Source organism: Pteropus alecto, unplaced genomic scaffold (assembly GCF_000325575.1).
Source record: "Pteropus alecto unplaced genomic scaffold, ASM32557v1 scaffold79, whole genome shotgun sequence".
Taxonomy (NCBI): domain Eukaryota; kingdom Metazoa; phylum Chordata; class Mammalia; order Chiroptera; family Pteropodidae; genus Pteropus; species Pteropus alecto.
The window spans coordinates 5,347,581-5,374,489 of record NW_006494612.1 but is presented as its reverse complement, the minus strand read 5'-3'; the positions used below and the strand labels follow the sequence as shown (position 1 = coordinate 5,374,489).

General features: G+C 34.5%; 1 protein-coding gene across 6 annotated transcripts in view; it reads left to right on the top strand.

Moving 5' to 3' along the window:
- The window catches only part of AK9 (adenylate kinase 9), a 99,298-nt gene that overhangs the window by 33,055 nt on the left and 39,334 nt on the right, over positions 1 to 26,909 (top strand). For 2 of the 6 annotated variants that reach the window (XM_015600044.2, XM_025042458.1), the window contains 14 exons: positions 916 to 1,058; positions 1,139 to 1,319; positions 4,684 to 4,828; positions 8,351 to 8,449; positions 8,538 to 8,603; positions 10,262 to 10,345; positions 12,089 to 12,228; positions 14,936 to 15,092; positions 15,922 to 16,036; positions 19,275 to 19,351; positions 21,561 to 21,719; positions 23,977 to 24,063; positions 24,544 to 24,747; positions 25,122 to 25,243. In XM_015600044.2, the coding sequence (XP_015455530.1) occupies positions 916 to 1,058; positions 1,139 to 1,319; positions 4,684 to 4,828; positions 8,351 to 8,449; positions 8,538 to 8,603; positions 10,262 to 10,345; positions 12,089 to 12,228; positions 14,936 to 15,092; positions 15,922 to 16,036; positions 19,275 to 19,351; positions 21,561 to 21,719; positions 23,977 to 24,063; positions 24,544 to 24,747; positions 25,122 to 25,243 (1,779 nt within the window). The remainder of the gene's footprint in view (positions 1 to 915; positions 1,059 to 1,138; positions 1,320 to 4,683; positions 4,829 to 8,350; positions 8,450 to 8,537; positions 8,604 to 10,261; positions 10,346 to 12,088; positions 12,229 to 14,935; positions 15,093 to 15,921; positions 16,037 to 19,274; positions 19,352 to 21,560; positions 21,720 to 23,976; positions 24,064 to 24,543; positions 24,748 to 25,121; positions 25,244 to 26,909) is intronic. The other 4 variants (XM_025042459.1, XM_025042456.1, XM_015600045.2 and 1 more) reach the window with 4 other exon arrangements.

The following is a 26,909-nucleotide window of genomic DNA, read 5'->3' as shown; positions in this document are numbered from 1 at the left end:
GAAAGAGTGGCTACCTCCTGCCTTGATTGGATACGTTTCAGTCTCTAGCTCATAGGCTCTGGACACCATGGAGAAGGGGGTTAGCCCTACCGACAAGGTTCTCAGTCTCATGCAGCTCCCCTAAGCATTGACACATTCCTCTACAATTAGCTACTTCTCTCGGCCTTCAGATGGGGACATTCATGCAGCATCCCTGCTCTGTGCATGCCCCTTTGATCTCTGATGCTGCGGTGGTCCAGGCAAGACCATTGCTCCCACTCTCATCTGCCCTCCACAGTCAACTCTGTAACCAGCAGATAATGTGAAATCCACCTCTGAAAATGGGAGGAAGCCAGCCTGGACAGGGACCCCTGGGAAGTTGCCCACCGCCAGCTTTCTCCAGTTCTCTCATCCCCTGCTAAGGTAGCACAAGGGCAGTGAACCTTCAGCAATCCTGTAGTCTCTAGAGAATTGATTCTTAACTTCCCTGCAGGTCACCAACAGAAAGGATTGCTGAGGGCAACTTTACATTTTAAGATGAATGAAAGAGCTAAGTAAATGCAAAAAAACATCTTACTATTTAAAAACTTAGGTAAATTGACTAAGAATCTGGTACATTTTCGAACCTTTTCAGTAAGAACTTTTCCGAATCTGTTTTCTGAAACAGGTAATAGAAAACACTCTATCTACCTTGTGCTCATTCTACCTTATAATAGAAAATGCTCAGTAAAATTTAAACAAGGTCTTATAACAGAAAGGAAAACTATTAAATTTTAAACAAGTGCAGAATGATTGCAATTAAGAAAAGGAGTCAAAATTTGCTTTCTAAATTATTTCTTAAATGTTAAAGCACTATCCAATAAGAAATGAAATACTTAAAACTGTTAATTTCAGCAAAACTTATACCCACATGTTTAATGTGGTATTGGTTATTAGCAGGATGAGCTGTTCCGTACTCTTGCATCTTATAAACTTATTGCACCAAGATACAGATGGCAGAGAAGCAGATGGGGACAGACATGTCCTGTGAGTTTAAAAGAAGGTAACATCTATCAAGGATTGCCAGACTTTTCTGCAAGGTAAGAAAGATTTTCAGAACTTAATTTTAAAACTTGCCCATATCTCCTTTCAGTCATTTATGATGATGGCATATTTTAAGTTTTCTAGGTAAAATGTACTGTATGTCATCAGAAGAAACATTTAAAAAATTTTTATTGAACCCACGTCCCTATCTTCTTCCACCTATGCCAGCACCACCATGTAAAGTATTCATATTTGGACCTCAGTCTTCAGGGAAAACAACACTTAGCAATTTGCTTGCAGAACATTACAAAGGAAAGGTAACTACTTAGCTATCAAGCTAGCTTTCTACCTATCTGTACTTGATTATAATTTGTATAATTTGTTGGATTTGTACTAAGTTTTCTTAATTTTACACTGTCAATCGGGTAACTATTCCACTGGGCTTAGAGTGGGGAAGTCTCTCTCCTTGCTGTTTATTGTAGCTTCCAGACCATGGTCCCTCCCTGCTTCCGAAAAACCCCCGGACTTGACTGTTACATCATGCAGACGATACCACCCATTACGTCTCTTGGTTCCACCAGTCTGCTGTTTCCTGGGTTATACCCCTCCTTGCTCACTGTCACTCTCTCCAAATGCTCAGTCCTGTCTTAATTCTTGGTAATTTTGGTATCGACAAAGATGACCCTCCCTGCCTTCTGGCCTGTCAATTTTTTGATCTCCCCCTACAGTGATCTTGTTCTCCACCCTCAGTAAGTGATTTATTTTTAGCTTGGACCACAGTGACAGCAGTAGAAGTAGTAATATGCAGGCAGACTTGGGATATAATTTGAAGACAGAGCCAAAGCATTTGACGAGTAATTGGAATGTAGAGCAGGGGTCCCCAATCCCCTGGGCCGCAGACTGGTACAGGCCGTGGCCTTTTAGGAGCCAGGCCACATAGCAGGTAAGAGGTGGGCAAGCAAGTGAAGCTTCATCTGTATTTGCAGCCGCTCCCCAGCACTAGCATCACCGCCTCAGATCCACCTCAGATCATCAGGCATTAGATTCTCATGGGAGCACTGGACCCTGGTGCCAAAAAGGTTGGGGACCACTGATGTACTTTACATCTCCGTGACTATTTATATAATTGCTAATTTGTATTAATTTGTATTTCTTAATCCCTTCACCTTTTTCACCCATTCCTACAACCCACCTTCCATCTGGCAACTGTCAGTTTATTCTCTGTATCTATGAGCTTGTTTCTGTTTTGTTTGTTCATTTATTTTGTTTTTAGATTCCACGTGTAAGTGAAATCATATGATATTTGTCTTGCTCCGTCTGACTTATTTCACTTAGCATAATACCCTCTAGGTCCATTCATGTTGTTGCAAAGGGCAAGATTTCATTCTTTTTTATGGCCAAGTAATATTGCATTGTATATATGTGCCACATCTTCTTTATCCATTCATCTATCAATGGACACTTAGGTTGTTTCTATTTCTTGCGTATTATAAATAATGCTACAATGAACATAGGGAGTGCAGATATTTTTTTGAATTGATGTTTTGGGATTCTTCGAATAAATATCCACAGGTGAATTTGCTGGGTCACATGGTAGTTCTATTTTTAATTATTTGAGGAACATCCATACTGTTTCCCATAGTGGCTACACCGATTTATAATCCCACCAACAGTTCTTGCCCATATTTAAATATTTTTGCATATTATTGATAGAAAGTTTTTTTAATGTCTGTATACAAGTTCTTGTTTTTATTATAAGTGTTATAAATATTTTATACCACTTTCTGTGGTTTGCGATTTTACTTTTTTAATGAGAAAGTGCATCATGCTCTTCATTTAAAGCAAGTCACTGAGTCCTGCCTACACTGAGGAGAAGGAGACTTAGGATCCACCTTCTGCAGAGAGGAGTATTAAAGGATATGTGCACATGTTTTAAAATCATCACAATATGTGTCATACAAAGGAATTATAACTTTAAAATATAAAGAGTTCTTACAATTTAACGTGCAGATGAAGCCCCAATGGAAAAAAATATAGCAAACAGGCAAATTACAAAATAATAGATAAGAATAGCCATTAAACAGAGAGATGCCAAAAAACCAGTTATGTCAGTCTCACTGTTGGAGTTGAAAGATCATTATTAACACTCAAGGTTGATGTGTCATGAGGATGGGGAAAAGTATGTTCTCATACACTGCTGGTGAGAGTATAACTTTAGGGATGGCAATTAGAAGCCTAAAATCCTTTCAACTGTCAATTCTATTTTATAGATTTTTCTTAAAGAAACTGTCAAAAATACGTACATAACTGTATTAATCATAATCTAGTTTATATTAGTAAAAATATGTATACCTAAATATATATTATTGGTATTTTAGGTAAATAAATTGTGATATATTCATCTGATACAATACCATACGTCCACTAAAAAATAATTATGTAAATGTATATTTATTGGCATGGAATAAAGTAATATAAACATATTGAAGGAAAAGCAAAATGGAATCTAGAGATACGGAAATATTATTTAAACTTAAAAAGCATATAGAAATCTATTTCTAACAATTCAGTATGAAGTATATTATCTGCCTGACAAAGGGCTTAGAATATATATATAATTATAATTTAATTTTTAAATGGGCAAAAGTTGACATATGCTTAAAAACAGAAGGTAAGTAAATGACCAATAAACACATGAAAAGGGTCAAAATTACTAGTGACTAGAGAAATGTAAATTTAAACTAAAATGAGATACTCCTTCAGACCTATTAGACTGGTTAAAATTTAAAACATTCACAAACCAAATGTTGGTAAGTATCTAGGTAGAATGTAAAATAGTTCAACTACTTTGGAAACAGTTTAATGGTTTATTATAAAGTCAAATATACAATTGCCATGTGACTCAGTAATTCCACTTTGAGATATTCGCCAAGGGAAGTAAAACGTATATCCACAAAAAGACTTCTTCACAAATGTTCATTACTACTTTATTTATAAAGGTCCCAAACAGAAAACAACCCCAATGTCCATCAACAGATAAAAACTGGTATGTTTGTACAATACTACTACTCAACAATAAAAACTAACAGATTACTGATATACACAATTACACTGATGAATCTCAAAAACATTATAAGAGAGGAAAGCTTGGAAAAGATTGTATATTGTATGGTTCCATTTATATGAAATTCTAGAAAAGGTAAAACTGTAGTGACAGAACACAGAAAGTGGTTGCCAGGGCCCAGGAACTGACTATAAAGAAGCGTGAGGAAACTTTGTGAGGTAATACAAATGTTCTATATCTTGATTGCAGTTGTTGTTAATATGTATATATTTGTAAAAACTCATCAAACTGTATACTTAAAATGGATACCTTTTATTGTATGTAAGTTATACATACAAAGTTGTTTTAAAAAATATATATGTAATTTGAATATATATTGCATGATATATACATACATAAATATATAATCTTACATGAAAAATATGACTGAATTTCTATGAAAGCAAGTACTCAAAAATCAGTGAATTCTGAAAATAACATATCTCAAGCAGCATTAAGATTTTTGAGATAGATAGGTATATAGATATAAATAGATACAGATATAGATATAGATGAACAATGTGTTAAATTTTACAGTAACTTGTGCTTATACTGGTTTTCTCAAATATTCTTTGCAGGTAATTGACTATGCTAAATTCGTTCAACCACGTTTTGATAAAGCCCTTGAAACATTAATAAAAAATACCATAGCTGAGGCTACTGAAGTAGCTATTAAAACTGTGAAAGAACGGCTTCTTGTGGAACTAGAAGCTAGAAAACAAGGTGACTCATCTTTTAAAAATATACATTTTTTTTTGTTCGTTTGTTTGTTTTTAAGATTAGGTCAACAATGAAGCCTTGCTACCTGAGGGCAAGAATTTGGTTTGCTTGTCTTGGTATGTCTGGCACCTAGCACATTGAAGCCTCTCAATAAATGGTTGAAGAAATTAGTGTACATAAACCTGATTCATAAAAAGAGAAGATTTCAATTCTAGACATCTAAGGAAAGGAATCGGAAAGAGCTTCCAAACTTAGATTCTTTACTTTCGTGAGTCTGTTTGCTGGCCAGAGGCTAAGCAGAACTTGGGCCTTTATCTACACCAATCGTGACACCACCACCACGCCGCCTGTGACACCACCACCACGCCGCCTGACTCATGGAGTCAGCTGTCGTTGCTGCTATTGTTGTTTCAGACTTGTATGTTAGCTCTGATCGTAAATTAAATCTTTCTAGTTGGGGAATATTAATTTTAAATTCAAAAAGTGATCAAGAGGTGAAACTGGAAGAAGCCTTAGTGATCAGCTAACACAATTCTCTAACTTTACAAGTGAGAAAACTGAGGCACATGGAGGTAAAGGGCTTCCTGAAACTCACTCAGCTGGTAGCACAGCTGAGACTTGACTCCTTGTTTCCAACATCCCAGTGTTCTTTCTCCCAGCCATTCTGCCTCTCCCTATGACTCACTCTATACTGTATTTTTTTAGAATAGATGCAAGGGTTGTTTTGGGGTTTTTTTCCTATTTTTCTCTGGGAAAAAAAGAGAGGCCTTATTTTATGGCTATTTTTGAAATTCATTGATTGGCTTTGGTAGAATTTATATCTATAGTTGGCACTCTTATAACCAGTCACATTAGAACACAGGAAAACAGCTTAATCTAAATGTTTCCTCTTAGTGGGATACTCTCAGCGCAGCACTTCCTATACACTATGTAGGATCCGTCTCACTTTCAAAGTTATTAAGGATCCAAAATTTGAGATGAGCTCCAGCAATTTTAAGCTAGATTCAACCACCACTGTTTGGATTTTCAGAAGTTGTGACAGTGTACTTATCTTAATAAAGCATTTCTCCTTACAAAAGTCATAACAGATAGTATTTATTGGGCATTTACCATACGTTGTGGCTATGCTAAATGCATTGCAAGCATTACCCTACTTAATCCTCATAACAAGCCTTATGATGTAGGTATTTTTATCTCTCCTTTTGTAGGTGAAGAAACTAAGGCTCAGAGGGGTTAAGTAACTTGTCCACCGTTGGCAGCCAGCAAGTAATTGGGATTTTCAGATCAATGTCTGTGCTCTTATTCTCTATGTCTCTCCAGTGGTCACAGAAAACTGTAAAGAGCAGATGGAAAAAAGATTCACTCATACTCCCCAGAGATATCCCCTGTTAAGAATTTGATGTGTTCTTCAACCCTCTCTTTTTTCTATTCATATCTGTAATGATTAATTATGATCCTATGATATATGCAAAATTGCATTCTCTCATTTTAAAATAATGCTTTTTAATTAATATGTAATTATTGTAATAAATTGTGTTAGATAGGAATCTAAATTTATTATTTCAAAACGGTGGACCCATTTTACAAATAATATTTACTAAATTATCCATAATTTTACTAGAGATTTGAAATGCTATTTTTATCTTAATATTAAGTTTGTATGTATGTGTGTAAACTTTCAAACTTTTTGTTCTATTCATCTTTCTATTACAGCCTGTAATACAAAATGTAATTATTAAAGTTTTATGATGCATTTTAATCTAATAATATGAACTTTTCCTCAGAACATTTTGTTTTAAGATTATTCCTGGGTATTCTTTCACTTATTCCATAAAATGAATGTGCCAGGAACTGTACTAGGCTTTGGAGATACATGTAGAATTTTGTCAAGTTCTACAACAAATTCTAGTGGAAGGATCGTGTTAACATTAAACAGTAATTTGACAAGAATGTGTGTCTTTACTATTAAGTCTTCTCATGCAGATGGATGAAATCACTATTTTTTAGGTTTAATATCCATATCTTTCGTTAACGTCTTGTATCTTACCTCATGTGCTATCTACACTTTTCTTAATAAGTTTATTCCTAGATATTTTGTCATTTTGTTACTGTTGAGTGCAATCATTTTCTATTGTATATTCTAAGTAGTTATTACGAGTATATTGCAAAGCTATTTGATACTTACATATATGTTTGTAACTGTCCACCTTATTAAACTTACTTGCTAGTTTTGATAGATTTTTAGTTGAGTCTCTTGAGTTTTCCAGATAGCCAATCTGAAAAAAAAAAAAAAGTAGTTTCAACTCCTCTTCTCCCATTATTTATGCTTGCTTGCTTTCTTGACTAATTATGTGCTAGCAGTTCTAGAATGATGTGAAATAGTGGCAGTGATAGTGGGCCTCTTTAAAATGGATTCTTTCTAATGTTTCTCTGTAAGGGTATTAAGTATTTTTATCTGAAATAGATGTTGAACATTATCAGATGCCTCGTTGGCCTCTATCAAGATGATTATCAAGTTTTTAATCTTTTGACCTATTGATTTGATCAATTAATACTAATGTATTTTCCAACATCAAACCATTCTTGTAGTTCTGAAATAAACCTTACTCGGTCATGGCATATTATTCTAATATTATTTCTTTTGGCTTTTAATCTAGGATTTTTTTTCTGCACTTGTAAATGTGGTTGTATATAATGTTTTCTTCTTTGTGTTCTATTTGTCAGATTTTGCTATCTGGGTTTCATTAACTTTTTACATAAATTGGGAAGCTTCCCATCGTTTTCTACGCTTGAAACTATTTAAATAGCAAGGAAAATTGCCTCTTTTTACATGGCAGTGTTGAACTTTTGCTAGGCAAAAACGCATTATTGCCAAATAAATCTCTCTCTCTTCTTCTCATTAGCCTCCTGGAGGAACAGTAATCTGTAATGTTTCTTGGAGTCTGTAGTGATTCCTTTCATATCACATTATGGCATAAAATCATAGATTTAAAGCATTCCTCAAATTGCCTTCTCAGAATATAGAAATAGATGCTACTTTTCATATGCTACAAACATGAAAGCCTTTTTCTTTTTCACTAATTATTCTAAATCTGGCAATAGGGTTAACCTTTCTTAACATTTAAAAAAAAATTGGAATATCTTTACTAGTGAATTTTACTCCAATATATTTTTAAGAAAAATTCATCAATGGAGAATATTGAGGATTTTTAATGTAGAAAATTATATCACGATACAGAGGATGGCAGCTAACATGGAGCAAGGTTCCTGTGTGCCAAGCATTTTCTTCTAAGTTGAGTGTTAACATTCATTATCGTATTTAATCCTTGTAACAATGCTTTTGGTTTGATGATCCTCATTTTGTGTAGTAGAAATTGAGACAAGGAGATCATATGATTTACCAAAGCCATGCTGACTGAGTCAGAACTCACACCCAAGTGGGCTGGATTTAGAGCAGAGGATTTAATCACTATACCTGTTACCCCTAACTACCTTTTGCTAACAGCCAATTATACTATCTTTCAGCTTTAAGAGAACTTGAAGCAGCCTATGAAATGAAGAAATATGGCATATTCCCAAGTGATAAAAGCATAGAAGAGGTGCAGTCTTCAATTGATGAAGATGGTAAAGAAATATATGGCTGTTGTTACTGGTAAAATTTTTCCTAATATAAACAGATTAGCTGATAAAGCATATTATTCTTTCATTACAGTGTTTACTCATGAATCCCGGAGAGAAAGCTCTTTAGAGGAGAATGAAGAAGCCAAAATGAAGTCAGGTAATGATAAAGCTGTTAAAATTGATAGAAATGGTAACAAAATGAACTGTTAATGCTATACTTATAGAGCTTATGTCTATTTATTGCATATTTTATCATGTTTATATTGAAGCTTAAAATATTCTCTGCCCAAATTGGAAAGTTCAGGAGAAAAAAGTTAGCTTCTCTCTTACAGGTTTAAACTGAACCGATATAGAACAAAAATAGATTTTCTAGAATGCAGAAGAAAACATAAAAACTGAAAAGGCTAATATGATTAGAACCTCACCAAAATTTTTTAATGTTTCTTAACATGATACAGTCATAATATAATAATATTCTTTCTTTAAAGCTCTCTAATGCCTTTAATGTGTTGGAATACAGGCATCGTAAACCTAGAGTTTTCACTCAAAATATCATCATTTAATGCTATTTACCCTTATAAAATTTTCCATTCATATTTTAACACAATTGAAAGCATACAATGTGAACTTTTTTTACCTTTTTTGATTCATAATATAACATTTAATTATTTTACTTCATTAAGGAGATATTTTAACCCTCATTTTCAATTACTGTATAGTTTCTCTGCTCATAAGTAATAGTTTAAACTTGTTGTTTATGTTGGACACTTAAGTTATTTTTTGGATATTTTTTGCTACTAAAATAATGATTCAATGAAGTTTTTACATAAAGTTTTGTCTACATGTTGATATAAGTAGAGTCACTGGTTATTTAATGAGTATGAAGTTATTGACAGAGTTAGGTTCCTTTGTGTAAAAATTGTTCCAAATTATGTTCCCCTCAGTACTATATAAAGTGTATGTCATGTTTCCTTGGTATTTTGTCTTTAAAAATATTATTTTAATTTTCTTAACTATTTCTGAAGTTTAATATTTTAATATTTGTTAACAATTTATATTTCTCCTTTTCTGAGGTGACCATTTTTCTTTCTTCCATTTTTCTAAATTGTTGTATCAGGTATATGGTTTCTATATAAACTTTCTATATTAGTTTTTTTTTTCATTTATTTTTCATATTCTTTTTCCAAATTGAGTGGTTTCTCCTTTAAAATACTCTATTGTTTTTTGAAGTAAAAGAATTTTTTATATTTTCATGGTCAAATCATTACTTTTCCTTTGTTGATTTCTTCTATTTACTTTTAGACTTAAAAAGTCTTCCTGTAAACCAGAGATTTAATATATACTTATATTCCTTTTTTAATTCATACAACCTTTTTATATTTAGTTTTTAAGTGCATCTATAATTTATTGTGCTAGAGAATATAGAGCTGATGTTTTTATTTGATTCCTCTTCCTGATTCAGACAGATGTGTGCTTGCCCGGTGTTTATTTCAAGCCTAGTAGGTATTGAACTGGGCACTGTCAGAAACTTATGTATGGCACTCTTCCTCCCCGAACATACACACATACACTTCACAGAAGAACCCTGGATATTAAAATTTTGGCCAAATGACATCTGGGAGCCCCATCTCTGCTGCAGCAGAGTTGCCAGTACCAGTACACTAAGAGAGCCCCTCCCCCATGCTGGTCATTAATTTCATTTTTAAAAAATTAGAAACATGAGTCCTGGGTCCTTGGACACATACCATAGCCTTCTTTGGGACTCACCTACAACTTAATACTGTTCTTTGGGTGTTAACAATGTTTTCTTCACAGATGAAGGAGAAACCAGTAAAACGTCTATGTTTAAAAGAAGTGCTCAAGACATTAGTCAAGATCTAAAGTTGGAGTCAAAAAAAGGTAAATTAATATTTGAGTAATTTGGTTCTCTTAAGGTCACAAATAGTTTCTTCAGAATTTTGAAGGTGAAATGTGATTTTTTTTTTTAAAAAAAAAACATTATTAATACCCAAGTTACTCTATCTTAAAGGTTACTCTATTATAAATAGTGGGACATGCAGGGACACAGGAAAAAGAACATGTGATATATTGTTTTTGTGAAAAAGAATATTGAGGAGACAGGAGAACTATCCTTCTGTTCTGTCATCCTGGGCATGTGGCTACCATAACAATTCATAAGATGTGGGGTAAAAGGGGTCAAATACATGGTGACAGAAAGAAATCTAACTAAGGAGGGTGAACATACAATGCAAAATACATAACACTTACTGTTGAATTGTACACTTGAAACTTACTGGATTTCATTAACCAATGTCACCATAATAAAAAATAAATTAATTAATTTAAAGAAAAGAAATGCAAATTAGCATTAACTTTAAAGAGAGCAATGCCTTTTAATATACCAATTCCAGTTTTATATAATCACAACATCATGTATAATAAAAAGATAAGTCATAATTCAAATGGTTAAATGAAGTATGGGACAGTTATTTAAAAAAAAAATTAACAAGGGGGATCCTGGTGCTCCAGCCATCATATCAGGATGCCTAACGGGAAGAGAGAAAAGATAAAGGACAAAGTTGGCACTACCCCCAGCTGAGTTATTCCTCTTTAAAGAGATGACAGGAACTTCCCCTTATCAAAAAAAAAAAAAATTCTGCTGCATCTTATCTATGGGCCATAAAAGCTATAAGGGAAGTTGGAAGATGTGTTTTTAGCTGGGCACATTGCTGACCCCAACAAAATAAGGGAAGAGGAGAATGGATATTGGGTAGAAAACTAGCAGCTTCTAACATATTTAGTATCCTTGCCAGGCAATTTCTGTCTCACCATGCCCCCCTTCTCAAGGCTTCAGGAAGACAGTGAGTTTTGCCTCTTCCACTCTGGTTCTCCAGAAACTGCTGGCTCTCTCCATCGCTCAGAACAGATTTCTCAGTTTAGGGCAGGGAGGGCAGCAAGAAGCTGCTCTTAGAAGGCCCTTTGGGGTTTTTCTGGACTAGGATCCATTGGGATCTGGCAGGAGACCCTGATGGGACAGCAGCTCAGGAAGCACAACAGGAAAGACAGAAGGAGAGGAGTCAGGTGGAGCTGCCACTCTCCTGTCTCATTTACATCATGATGCAACCTGTGAGCCGGCTCAGCCGTGTAAGAAGACATTCAGCATGCAATGAGGGCAGGAATCAAGTGTAACACTTGAGAAACCAGCCTATGTCACCCTTTCTGCTATTCATGCCAACTTCCCTACCTCCCCTCTTACTGTCCCATGTAGTCTCATGCTTGTAATTGAAAGTATTCATCTCATTTGCATACTCATTCCCTAGATGCTCATGTTTTAGCTTGACCTCTGGAATCCTTTGGTCCCTCTCTCTTCTCCCTGACTTCTTGGTTTTTGACTCCTTCCTGCCTCATTTACTTTGATTCTGATGCATTGGCTTTAAGCCACTGCTCTGATATTTTGTAATTCCTGACCTGACATTTCTTCCCTAGTCTATTTCCCCTTTCTTCTAGCATGTGCTACAGTAACACAAAGATAGTACTTTCTTGGGTCAGGTATTAATCATCATGTTCTATTGCCAATAGAATTGTCCACTGAAATTATTAATGGCATTAGTTTATTAACTTATTGTACTTCAAACTCAATAGAAGACTCAATAGAAGAGGTAACTGCAGATCATCCAGAAGTTATTTCCATAATGAAGGAGACTATGAAAACGACAAAGGATATGAACTTTGAACAGCCATATGAAAAACATGCCGAAATCTTAGCAGAAGTCCTGGACGAGGTAAGAAATCAAAGCTGTTCATTTTTATCATTAATTTTAACGGCAACAGAAAATGTTAACCTAGTATATGTAAAATTAATATAGAGTCTCATTTGACAGTATTGAAATCAGTAGCTTTCAAATTTATGTACATTTTATAGTCAACATTGTTCTATGTAATGTGTACCCCAGCTGAACAGTTGCTTATGCTCTGTGGTAAGTTTTCACTTATCAACAATTATGCAATATAATTTCATAGCTTTGAAATTAATTCTTCATTAACTTTTATTGTCTTTAATTCAGTGAAGTTAGTTAAAAGATGGTGCATATGAAGCCAGTACCAAAGTTATATTTTTTATCTATGAGCTAATTAGTTGTAAACCAAGACAAATTTTGCTCTATCGATAATTTTATCCAACCACTCTGAACATGTATTCATAGTAGAGATGGATGGACACACAAATTATTTTCTAATCTGAGGGGGAAATAAAGCCTCAGATATTATGCCCTACTGATGGCAAATCAGAAAGCTTGTTTTTTGTTTATAGAGAACGAGATATCCATATGTGTCTGTTTTGCACAGAGACCTTGAGTAAGCATTTAGAGCAAAGTCAAAGAGAACAAATCAGTTTTAGGCTCTCAATGAACGTCTCCCATATTTCTCTGTAATTTGAAAATGATGCAGTTTGAAATTATTATGTGAGAAGAAAAAAATTATTCTATTAGAACCACTCCGTAACACATTGGGTGGGCTCTTTGAGCCCTCGGCTGTACCCAAGGCGAGTTGCTATCCCCCTCTGAACTTCCAAAAGCGACCTTTCAACTTTCTCTGCATCCCTGTATCCCAGGTTGTTCTGTCATCAGTTTATTCCTTCAGAAACACACTGAGCATTTACTGTTTTCCCTGTACTGTGCTAGATCACAGGGACATCAAGATGAATTAAGCATAGCTCTTTCCTTTAAGGAGTTATCAGTCAGGCGGAGGAAGGCTGACAGATAATCCAATAATTGAGTTATGTGCTAAGTGGTAAGTAGATATGTACAACAAGTGGGAGTTCTACAAAGGTTGGGGCTGTCATCTCTGCCTGGATGGTGAAACAAAGCATCCCACAGACAAAGCAAGTTAGGTGTGTCTTTAGCACTATGAAAGTCCCATCCTTGCCTTTCACTGAAAATTTTCTCCGTTCAGAGTTTATTCAGAGTTTGGAGGGTACAAATCTATATACAGGCAGTACTACTAAAATACTTCTGATAGAGGATTACATGTAGGGTCATTAGATGGTAAACCATCGCTATAAGATTGTAGGGAAGTTTAACATCAAAGCTCATATCAGAGCTTTGTTCTCTGGAGAACAGAAACCTGGGCAGGAGACTGTTTTACCTGTCATCCACTTCTACTCTGTGAATGGGAAACCTATTTTCAAAAAGTCACTAGTTAATTATTAATTTCTTACATATAAAGACAAAATCTTAAGATGTCTTTCTCAAATTATTTATAGATCGATGCAATTCAAATAAAAATCTCAATTTTTTTTGGAAACTGACAGATTAACTCTAACATTGATTTGGAAGAGCTAATAGTTGAGACTGGATAAGAACAGTTTAGGAAAGCTTAATACAGAGAGACTTCCTCTACCAGCTAGTAAAATGTGTCAAAATGCTACAATGGTATATAAACCTGATAGTCACACAAGAATCAACAGCACCACAGAGAAGATACAGAAACAGAGCTTAGTATAGATAAAAGATTCAGGGTATGCTAAAGTTTATATCACAATCCAAAGGGAAGGAAGAATTATTAAAATTATTAATAAAATTAACTATTGGGGAAACCAATTTAGATTGTCACCTTATATCAGACTTTCAGTCGTTTATCTTATAACTACAAGTTTGTACATTTTAACCCCTTTCTTCTATTTTCCTCACTCCTACCCCCACCTCTGGCAACCACCAATCTGTTCTCTGTTTCTATGAGTTCAGTTTTTTTAGATTCCACATATAAATGAAATTATACAGTATTAGTCTTTCTCTGTCTGACTTATGTCATTTACATTTCTTCTCTATAGCTTTCTTTTTTTTACCCCTAATTCTCTTACGTTACACATTTCAAACTGTTTAAAATTCCTTTTTTTTTTTTTCCAAATACTCTTCATTCAGATGGAAATTCATAAAGCAGATAATCTTAAATTCTGTGTAGCTATTGAAGCTATTGCTGTTCAGTGGCGGGTGGGAGTGGAGTTTAGCAGAACTCATTAAGCCCCTGCAAGATTTGTTTATACACAATTCCCTCCACAGCCGTTAGTAAGCATCTCAGCACCTCTCAGCTCTCTTACTGAGGGATAAAAGCAAAAGAGAAGTGAAGAGTGTCGTCACTAGAAAAGGCGAGCTGGAATAGGACCTTGCTACTCAAAGAGCGATCCATAGACGTCATCACCTGAGAGCATGTTAGAAACAGACTCTCAGGCCTCACCCCAGACCTTCTGAATTAGGACAAAAAATGTGTTGTTATATTTATTTAATAAAGGTTTTTCTTTCCCATTCTCAATTTTAAAACTTATAGCTTTCTTGCTTTAGTTTCTCTTTTGAAATTAAATGGCTTTTTTTTCTTCTCCTGAAAAGTCAGCAGAACTCAGAAGACAGTTGGTTAAGGTTCACAAAAATTATATATTAAGGTAGCACCCTTGACTTTTCTAGCTACAATGGTAATATCAATGTGTCATTTTCACAGGTAATTGAAGAAAACAAAAACAGGTTTCCTGGTGCCCCAAAATATGGAGGATGGATACTGGACAACTGCCCTGCTGTAAAAGAACTGTGGACAGTCTTGGTTGAGAAAGGAATTACACCAGATTTAGTAATCTGTTTATCAAATACAGAAAACAATGGTTGGTAAATATTTATCTTGTGAATTCGAAAGTGAAATTTTTATTGCTGATAATATTTTCAGTTAAAATATAAAATGGAAAACTCCCCACCCTGCCTAGGTACAAATACTACCCCAGCAATCCCTTCTCAGCCTAGAGGTACACATAATGAGGCATCCACCCAATGAGTAAGCGGCTCGGGTAGTGTGCTGGATTGCTAGATGTCCCAACAGGCCCTTACAATTATTCTGTGGAGCTGAAAATTAACACCCCCTCCCAATCAGCACTTTAACTTCTAAATCATATATATAAGACCGAGGGCAAAGACTATATGTTAGTCTTTCTTCACCTCAAATGGGAAATATTAAGTACATACAGATAGCAGAACTAAATTTTAATAATTCTGTCACTTTGTACAAAGCTGTAATAATCAAGACCAACAGAACAGAATGGAGACCCCAGAAATAAACCACCACATATAAATATAACCCCCACATGTAAACCCCCACAAAGATTAGGTTAACTAATCTTTGACAAGAGGGCTAAGAATATTCTGTCATTTTTGCCTCCTGGGGAAATATATTCGAAAAGAGTTTCCAACGGAGGGAACAATAATGTACTGCCTGTTTTCATGTTTTAGTTATTTATATCATGCCAATATATACTTTTTAAAAAAGATTTAAGATGGTCTGTTAATATTTTAAAGATTCTGGGCTCTATTTAGATAAGCGCTTAAAGAAAAATATATTTGGATATAAGCAGAATTAAGTTTTTATTGTTAATTTCAAAAAATATATCTCACTATATTTTATATAGCTTCAAAAGTAATATTATTCTCTTTATATTTCAGGAAAATATTTACTCAATAGGCTGTATTTAGAGAATAAACCTGATATTGACTCTAAGATATATGAAAGATTATTAGATGAACTACAAAGGAAAAAAAAAGAGGAAGAAGCAACAAGGTAAAATCTGCCTGACATAGTATAACAGGTTAATAAATCTCTTATGAAGCAGTTAAGTATCTACTTATATTTATATTTATGAACTTATATTTATGAACTCTCTTTAATATCAGAACTTATATTTATGAACTCTCTGTAATATCAGAACGGTGATCTAACTGATCCCATTCTAATTGATTCTAAGAAAAACAGTAATTTCACAAATACTTCTAGAATCTCTAAAGTACAGATTTGTGATGTTTTCATGGTCCCAAATCAAACTTATTCTAAATCCCACATCCACACTCAAGGGACAGTATCAAAATGAGCACAGATAAGATTTTTTTTCTCTTTACCATATTTATCTGTAACTTCAATCATTTTGCTAACTAGAATCCACAAATTTAAGGAATAATATGATAAAAAGTAAATGAAAATACACTTGTGTAATATGACTAAAATCCAAAGCCTGACTAAGTTCTATATAAGGAAAGGACAAGACTAGTTATTTACCATATTCACAGGTTTAATGTCGAGAGTTTATTCTCCAATCTGGGTGCAATGAAGAAGTTTTAAAAATGTGAGCACATATCTATCTCTTTGTGACTGAGGTCAAGACTAGATTTAATAAACTATCAAGTTCTCAGAATGGGGAATAAAGTATAAAGAGAAATAGTAACTTAACTTGCTAATTGTTCTTCCTTGCTAAAACATGTTGTTAGATACTTTAAATTTTCGTTTGTCTGCTGGGATTTCTACTTCCCGAAGTGATAAAAGGCAGGACATTTAAGACCTAAACTTCTTTATGTTAATCTACTAAACCTCCTACAATTAATGATGGCACCTGTAGGAGCTTTCTCAAATGCCGTTTCCTTTTCCCCTTCAGATATTAACAATTTGAGCTTGGATTTAGGAGCACTCTTTAAACTCTGGAAATTATGACACCAATATCTGGGTTACTGGGGGAGTTGGGGACAGATAACTGATAAGTGTGTGTCAGAGGATTTTTTTTTCAGCGTTCATTATTCATCGAAGTTTGCCATTTCTTTAGGGACTTAATACAAAAATATACAAAGTATTAATTTAGTTAGATGAATTAATGAAATTGTTTTTTATTTTGACTAAAAATGTTATTAATTCAGATAATAATACGAACTGATTATATTTGTTTTTAGCTTTTAACAGTTTTGTCACAAGGGCTACAATCCGCTAGGATTTAAGGGATTACCTAGGTTTTTTTCCAGTGTATGAGAAATAGTCAAGTATTTGAGAAAAGATGAAGATATTGACATAAGAGTAAAACGCAGTTCATGTGCTTTCTAGACCAAAAGTCTGCTACATTTTAAATAGATTAAAAATACATACATCTATAACTTTTTTAAAAGGAAAAAGAGATCTTGTCCATTTTTCTCCCAACTCTCTACCTTCACCTTCCTTTTATCACATAGAATTTTCTGAGCTATCTCTATATTCAATTTTTACTTTTGATTCTAAATTTTTATATCTTTATAAACTTCTTAATGTCAAAGATTTGCTCAGATTAAAGCAGGCTTTTCTACATGTCTATATGTTGCCTTTTAAATTCAACATGAGCATTTCAAAACAAACTTTTTTTTCATCTACTGCGGAAAATGAAATCTGAAACAGAACCAAAAAAAAAAAAAAAATGGTCAGAGACTCATTTATTTAAAGGCCTTGCAGCTTGGTTAGAAAAGACATGAACTTAACATAATTAAGAATTCCATCTTGGGCCAAATTGTCTGAAGACACACTGAATTCTACAGCTTTTCCAGCGTCATTTTTCAAATGTGCCAGTCAAATGCAGGGTAATTTCTGTCATAACTGTTAGTCTTTGACTTGTCTATCCAAGTGTCTAAAAATTGGCAGCAGAATTCTTCCTCATTCTTGTCAGGTTTAGATTCTTAGCAGCAGCATACATTATCCAGGTTTTGGATAAGGGTAGTCTCACAAAAGAGCCCTGTATGAACTGACAATTCACACACAATTAAAATGGGGAAGGAAGGTGTTCAGAAACAATATCCAGTGATATCAGAGGTCTGATCACAGAGAACTCAAACTACATCAAGACTTTAGGCTGGATCACAGGATTTGGAATACAGAGAGAGAACACCTCATTTGAACAAGAAACACACCTGTTGGGAGAAGAGATCTGGTAATGTCTTTTGAAGAGAATGTATGTAACTAGATTTTCAAAGGAAGGGGGGAAAGGGCACAAAGAACGTTGAATATAAGAAAATTTCAGGCCTATAGGGAAGACTGTCCCAAATGTGCTATTGTTATGAATGAGCTCTGCTTTACTTAACTAGTCCCCTGTTGGTGAATATTTGGTACAGTTTTTTTGGTATTTTGTTTTAAAGGTGCAATATTTTAAAAAGATTGCAACATTCTTATACAATAGTAGGCCAACTCCTGAGGGCTAAATTCCTAGAAATAGAATTTTGAGGTCAAAAGTATACACATTTTAATTTTTAATAAATATTGCCTTTATCCATCATTTTATTAAATTCCCTTATACATTTATTCACCATTAAGGCAGGTTTAGTGCTACAACCCTAATGAAAAACAGATTCCCTCCAGATGTTTTAAGTTTCCATATTCCAGGTCTCTTTAAATTTCACTATTACTGTGTTAAAAAGAAAGTAAATCAGAAAATAACTGTTTTGATTACAAGATAAGTTTATAAATTTTCTATTTATTCACATTTTAAAAATGCAAAAAAATTAAATAAAATTAAAAACTCTTATAATGCCATTATCCAGAGATAATTACTATCAACAATTTGATTAGTTCTCCTCTAGTCTTTTAATTGTCATTTATATACATTTTAAATACAAAATTAAATCCATATTATACATAGTTTTATATTATAATTTTTTTCACTTAACATTGTGAACATTTCTCATTTAATCAAAAGGGAAAATGGTACAATTTCTCCCATTCGCCTTTTCAACTTGGAGTTAGACAATCTTTTATTAATTTTGACAGACTTCCTAATTAATAGTCAAAGTTTTTCAAAGTGCAACATTCCAACTTTTCTTCCAAAAAAAAAAAAATGCTCTGAAAATTAATTGACCTCAATATGAGTAAATTAAACATTTACATTGTAAAATAAAAAGTATAAGGAATATTATGAACAATGTACTCTATTTTTACCACTATAAGCCTTAAATCCTATAATCTTGTGAAGTGTCCAAATTTCCAAAGATAATTAAACTTTGGTCTTTTTTTTTCATTTCAGAAAAGCCAAAGAAGAGGCACTGAGAATAGAAGAAGAAAATCAAAGGCTACTGGAAGCTATGAATGCGAAAGCAAAAGGCAAACACAGATTAATATGACTAACATGTCATTTAATTTTGTACTGGTACTGCAAGCTGCTGTAGTATTTCAGTGAATTATAGACAGGGTGACCATATTTCTCTATTTGCCCACTAGAGTCCAGATTTATGGCTATGGTTTTGAAGTATTTCTTTGACCCCCTTTTATTCTCAAAGTGTTCCAACTTGGACAACAAATTATATGGTCACTGTAGTTATGGATTCATAGGGAAAAGACTCCTGACACAGATACTTACTCATGCACCCTCTAAGAGGGGAACACAGCGGGACAACATGTGCGGCATGTCTTAAAAATGATTGCCTTTGTCAAAGATGACATGTGGCTATTGGGATTACTTCTATTGAAGGATTCTGCACTTAAACTTCCACTGCTGAAGAACTTGCTCCAAAAGTTGCTTTTAAGACTGGAGTTCTTAGCCTGAGGTCCATGAATAAAATTCAGGGGTCTGTGAAATTGAATGAGAAAATAGTTACAAATTTATTTTAGCTAACCTTTAACTGAAATTTAGATTTTCCTTCAACTAGTAATTAATATAGGTTTAAAAACTCAACAATTATATTAGCAGTAATTTAACTTTGTCACCAATAGAAATGAAGATATTTTTATATCATATTACAGTTTTATATATCTTATTTATGCTTATCACTATTCCCAAATTATGGTAGTTATTAAACCAGCTGCTAGTTCTTGTTATTCAATATATGAGTAAAAATGCACGAATTTCCTACAGCACAAAAATTTTTTTGATACCTTGATGACTGTATTTCAGTATAATTGGCTTCTTACATATTTTATTTTATGAGATTGAAATCATTATTATAAGTAGGGTCCATGAGTTTCACCAGACTGCCAAAAGGGCCCATGGCTCAAAAAAGTAAAAAATATTTGTTTCAGTTTTCATTGCTGTGCCAAAGGCCACCCGGAAACTATAAAAACAACCATCATTTTTATTATGCACAGAATTCTATGGATTAGAACTCTGGACAATTTGAGTTTCTTGTGAAGAGCACATAACTTCATCCCAAACCCTAGTATGATTCAGCAAATGTTGCTTGTCATCGTAAAATTCTCCACATAACACAAAAGATTCACCACATTCCAAGTCATCTACTTGGAAGCCACATGCTACATGCTCTGCAGTCCTGGTCAGAGCTCAAGATATAGGGACACTTTAGGATACTTTTCTTAGGTGCTTAGTCACCCAGATTTAGATTTAAAACAAAACAAAACAAATCACTAGAATGTGATTCTTGGAAGGTACTGGGGGAAGGAATTCCCACAAGAATCCAGAAAACAAGCTTATTTATTTCTTTTTATTATCTTTGCATATAAATACTTTGTTTTTCAATCCATTTCAGAGATATATTAAAGGGGCATTGGATTTTCTGACACCACCATTCACCCCATCTTTTTCCCAAAAGACCTCTATGCATATATATTTCTATCAGTGGCCATCAGCAACTATGGAAAACTTGGAGTTAAGCTTTTTAAATTTTCATTTAACATGTTCATCAACATACTTTATTATTAGTTATTAGCTATAAGAAAATATAGTCTAGCCCAGTGCTTCCCAATAGAAATATAATGCAAGCCACATATGTAACTGTAATTTTTTTAGTAGCCACATAGAAAATAAAAAACAGGTGAGATTAATTATATTTTATTTAAAATGCTATATCCGAAATGCTATTTTGAAATGTAATCAGTGCAAAAATTATTGATGTATTTTACATTCAATTTTTCCTGCTAAATTGTTGAATTCCATGTGTATTTTATGCTTACAGCACTTCTCAGATTAGACCAGCCACATTTCGAATGCTCAACAATCACATGTGGCTACTGGCTACACATCAGCCACTGCAGGTCTAGCCATTCTTTTATTGAATGGACAGTGGGGCTGTTTCCAGTTTCTTACTGTTATGATATTTGGGACTGCTGTAAACAATTCCTCTTTTCAATGAACCCTTAGGCTAGTGCTCCTATAACACTGAGCGCATGACTGTAATCCTTTACCTACCACTATATTTTAATGGGTAAAATATGTAGATAATATATCTCTCTCCCTTATTAAATCCCATGCTCCAAGAGGGTTTGTTTCATTCTCAGCATTTTTCAGACTGCCTGGCACACAATTCAATATTTGCTGACCTAATCTGAATGATAATTTATTTCTTCTCATCTTTTCTAGAAGTGGAAGAGACTGAACCTGAGGCTGAAGAAGAGTTTGAAGCTGATGAGACTGATGTTCCTGAAGGGTCTGAGGCCCATGAGATGGCCGAGGAGACCGGGGCGCTCTTACCTGAGGAGTCTGAAGCGACCGAGGTCCCTGAAAGAGAACCCGAATCAGGTTAGACTTTGTTGACAGCCGTGTCCTTAATTCTACTCAGATCTGTTGATGTGTTTGTGTGCTCATACGTGTGTATGCGTGTTTATATGTTAATAAAATGGAAGCAGGCTAAGGATGGAAAGACGATCCTCTGGAATGCAGCCATTTAGTCCAAATCACATAATTTAGAGTGTGGTAGGAAAGCAAATTCTGCGCTGCCCTTCTTGGTGCTCAGGAACAGGGCCAGCTATGTCATTTGTGGTGCACACTATTCAAAAACCAGGAAAAGGTGCCATTAAAGGTACTATAATATAAAGCGCTTTCTTTTCTTCCATAATCGCTCTTGGCTTGTTATGGTTTGCCTTTTATTTCCTATTTAGTGTCATTAGGAATAAAGAAAAATCAAAAATGTAAATTATTAGCATGAATTTTACCATTCATCTTTATGTTATACAGTCCCATTTTTAAATGAAAATATAAGAGCATTTCACTCATATGCAGAATCAATGAAATTATACAATTTGTATCTCGCAGCTCATACATACATATGTATTTCATTCTTACCAGAATACTAAGTCAGTTTTGTGCACAAAACTAATGCAGCTTTTTATTTTACTTCTTAATATGCACATATTCTACCAAAACTCTCTACCTTTGGCTTACTAATGATTAAGGAAAGACTGAAAGGAAAAAGAACACTGGCTTGGCCTGAATTTCCCTTTCCTTCTATGTCATCATTTTCATCCTAAGTATTTAACTACTACAGGAAAGTAACATGAGAAAGAAAGGACATGATGGGGTTCCTTGGTCATTCATGTCCCTCTGCTGTCATCTTCCTTCTGCATCAGAAGCAAGTTGTAGTTCAAAGGAAAAACATGGTCTCTCAGGACTGTCAGCATCTTCCCCTGCCTGCAGTCACCATTCAGTCACACTTACTCCCACACATCACAGGTCCCCTGGAATTCTGTACTCATGATGGGGCATCGGGAACTCTCATGAGAATGAGATGGCAAGGACTGGCAAACACATATTGTGCATATCTCTGCTCATATGCATGCCCTCTTGTCCCTCCGGAGTTCCTTTGGATTTTGCTTACAAAACACAGTTCAAAGATAAAGTTATTAAAAATTACGAATTGACAATCAAAGATCATTAAACTAAATGTGAGGCCATTCTGAGTGATGCGCAACCACACAATTCACATACACATGAAGCCAGCCCTGCTACAGGGATGTAGTTTGGAGGGTTGGGGTAGGGCAGGAAGGAATCTGTAGGCAATGAAAGTCACTCTTAGGACTGGATAGTAGGCTTAAAGCAACAAGACAGGGTACCCACCATAGTGGGAGTGCGGCTTGCAAATGCTTCCAAGCACAGTTCGTATTGGATTAGAAACTAATACTACAAACTAAAGGTCTTCACATACCTGCAGCCAGATGCCAGCCTGGGGCAGTTAAGAGCTGGGAGCCTGTTGTTAGCTGGGAAAAGAACCAGGACTAAGGGGAATTTTCACACTGAGAAATCTCAAGTTCAACACAAATAAATTTTTACTACAGGGGTTGGTATTAGCTCTATGGGGCAATAAATATAAAATCAGATTCCCTTGTGCCAGACAGAGGAATTAGCAGAATGTAATATCCAATTGCCTTTTAAGAGTCCCACACCTCTGCTGACTTGTGCTCCTACCCAGAAACTTCATTATTTTATCTAGTCCAAAACTGATTAGGCTGACAATTCTCCCACCCACCTAACTTTTCCAAGGAGACAGCCGATAAAATATCAAAAGAAGTAAAATAAAATGACATCCATTAAATAAATATGACACATCAAACATATCCCCAGAGTTCCAGTATCCACAGTATCTCACAATTAGTGTTTACTAGTATGACAGATCTAGGGGACAATTTAGTTTTATTGCCTTTTATCCTTACCGTTTCTCCCAGGGAACTTCCTTTGAATGTTCTAAAGCCAGCCTCCTACTCCGTTTAGGACCAGTTCTAGTTCAGTGCTGTACACATGACTGTTATCACTTAGAATTGTATGTATCATGTGTGTATCATTATTCTGGTCAATGTCTTTTAGTATATTTAAGAATATTCTTTATTTTCTTCTTTATACTATTAGGGGTTTTTATGCCATACTTTATCTAACAAGAACTGTATTTTCAGATAGACGTAATATATACAATTTAAATTGTTTTGAAATTTTTTTATGCCAAAACTTTAATAAAGGAACTATGTTTTAAAATTCATACACTAACTATTAGATTTCTTTTTTTAAGTATCTGAGACTACTGAAGAAACTACAGTCGTAACAGAAATTCCAAAAGAATCCAAAGACGACCTGGAAACTAAATTATCTGAAACAGGTTAGCTTACAAAATAAAAGTAGTTAGTGTATAAAAGTGCTTTTCATACTCTCCTGGCAAGAGGTCTAGTCTCTTATTTTAGTCATAGTACCAACATAGTACCAACTACTTATGTCTTTCTATGTTGTATGCCTGTCGATGCATTTATTTAGCTTGTTATATTAAAAGTGTATCTGGTCAGCTTATAACACTTTTTCAACAAATTTTATCTTATACCTTTTATGAACAGGTAAAGTTGCCATATGCAATGCATATTGATTATCCAAATAAGTTTATTAATAAGTACTACTTCATCTATAGCCAATATAAGAATGAAGCATAATTAAAATATAAATTTATAAGTATACATCATTGCTTAGAACACTAAGTTTATTTCTTTGAAACGTTCTTAAAATATTATAAGATACAAATTATTTAGGGAATATGTCTAAAGATACCATCTTTGAAACCTCTTTTTTCTTTCCTTTAACCTTTACTCAAAAGTTGTACTACCCGAGTTTCCAGAAGATGCTTATCCTGATGTTCCTGAAATGGACCCAATTAAAGAGAAGATTAAATCCTTCAGCTACATCTGGAAATACCTGGAAATGGCAATTGTTGAGTCTTTCGTTCAAGTTCTCAACTTGGAGATTGCTGACAAAACGCCGGAGCAACTACTTCAAAAAGTAGTTGAGACTATGGAAAGTAAGGGTTGCAGTCCTAACATTGACTCTCAAGAGCAGGTAATATTATTAAAAGCACTGTGAAAGCTTAAAGGCTTTCTTGATGGCCCATTAAGTAAAACATTCAACATATCCAGGTATGATGTTTAAAATATTTAACAACTCTCATAGCACAGGCACCCAGCAATCAGAACAGCCACGGAGCACAAACAGCACTGGCCAAACTGGCCAGTCATCACTCAAAGAATTTGTAAAGGCTGATTTGCAGACACATCTAAACAAAGACATCATTATTATGATTACTTTTCCTAATCTTTGACTATGGTAATAAGCTAATATCATTTTATTGTAAAAATATCTTCCCAAATATTTCTTCTTCTTTTTTTTTTATTACAGAACCTTTCCAGTATGCTGGGTGGGAGTTAAATATAGATGATTATGATGAAGAAACAGAAGACTATCAGGCTGAAGCGGAAGTCGATGAGGATTTAGAAGAGGAGGAAGAGGAAGAGGAAGAAGTAAGAGTCTTCTATTACTGCTTCTTCACATTGGTCACCTCATTGAAAGTGGACATATCCAGGGTCGTAACTAGCACTCTTAGATGTCAAGAAAACAAGCAGGCATCCTCCATTTTATAAATACACATTTTCAACACACTTTGCCTCCACCCCAGCTTCCCTTGATTCTTGAAATGCCAGGGCTGTTTAGATGGTATGTTACACCCATGAAAAAAAAGAAAAGGAAATCTTTTAAATTTCTTTTCATGGAAAAATCTATAGGTATTAGAGACAGGAATATTTTATAAATTTAACAGAAGTGAGTGTTTTATGTAAAATACAGCCATGGTATCTTTGAGGGGCTGCTTACGTGATAATAATGAGTAGTATCTTCAAACAGGAATAACGTGTTTTAAGTGCCAATCTACTCCCTTAGCACCAGAATTTTGATAAACATTCTCAATTGATAGCTACCCAATTCAGTCATCTATCAATAATAAAATAGAAAGTGATTCTTCTCATTTTGGGCTTTATCAATGAACAAAATAATGTATTAAGTTAGATAAACATAACAGTTGTAATTGACTTAAACCCAGATATATGTGTATCAAACAACAAATGTTATGTAGTGTGATTCTGGTAACAACTTTCATTTCTTTATCACTGAGAAACTGCTGAGACCTTCAGTCAGGGTGACTAACAGCTGTGGGTTTTGCCCTATATTCAGATTCTCTTATTTCAATCATCCTTCTGCCATTCTTCTGTGTCCTGTTCTGATCTACAAGAGAATGGTCTCGTGCTTATATCTGCAGACAATTCCCAGGCTGTCTGTAATATTGCAAACTTATATTTGTAAGTATGGTCTTCATTGATAATATAGTGTCTTTTCTTGCCTTCCACTCTTCCTAATTTACTACGAGTCAGTTTTACCTGCTGTATTAGCGTCCTAAGGCTGCCATAACAAAGTACCACAAACTAGAAGGCTTACAATAACAGCAATTAATTCTCTCATGACTCTCAAAGCCAGAATTCTGAAATCAAGGTGTCAGTAGGGCCATTCTTCCTCCAAAGGCTCTAGGGAAAATCTCTCCTTTCCTGGCTCCAGATAGTCCCTGGCTTGTAGCCACTTAACTCCAATCTCTGCCTCTGTCTGAACATGGCCTTCTTCTCTTCTGTATCTTCTTCTCTTACAAGAACACTTGTCATTGAGTTTAAGGACCACCCAGATAAATGAATGGTGATATATCATCTTGAGATCCTTAATTACATCTACAAAGATGCTTTTTCCAAATAAGGAAGATATGGCTGCCAGAAATTCTGGAAGCCCATCTTCAGAAATTTTGATCTAGGAAGAAAAAGAGCCCTCTATCTTTACATTCACTTGGAAAAATAACGAGAAAGAACTTTCTTTCTCCCAGCCCAGTCAGTTGTCCTGACTAAACACAGTAACTAGAAGACTTAGTATGTATTGAACCAACCTCAGCCATATGCCCACCCAATGACTATGAGTTGGAGTGTTACTGTGATTGTCTGGTCCACTTGAGCTCCTTGGAATATGAAAGAAGCAGTTTCTCCATGAGAAGAGGGAGAAAGATTATGTTTCTAGAAAAGGGGAAGAAAGATGCTATACAGACAAAAGCAAAAGGTAATATGCTACATCATAAGAAAAATTCTAGGAAGATATATA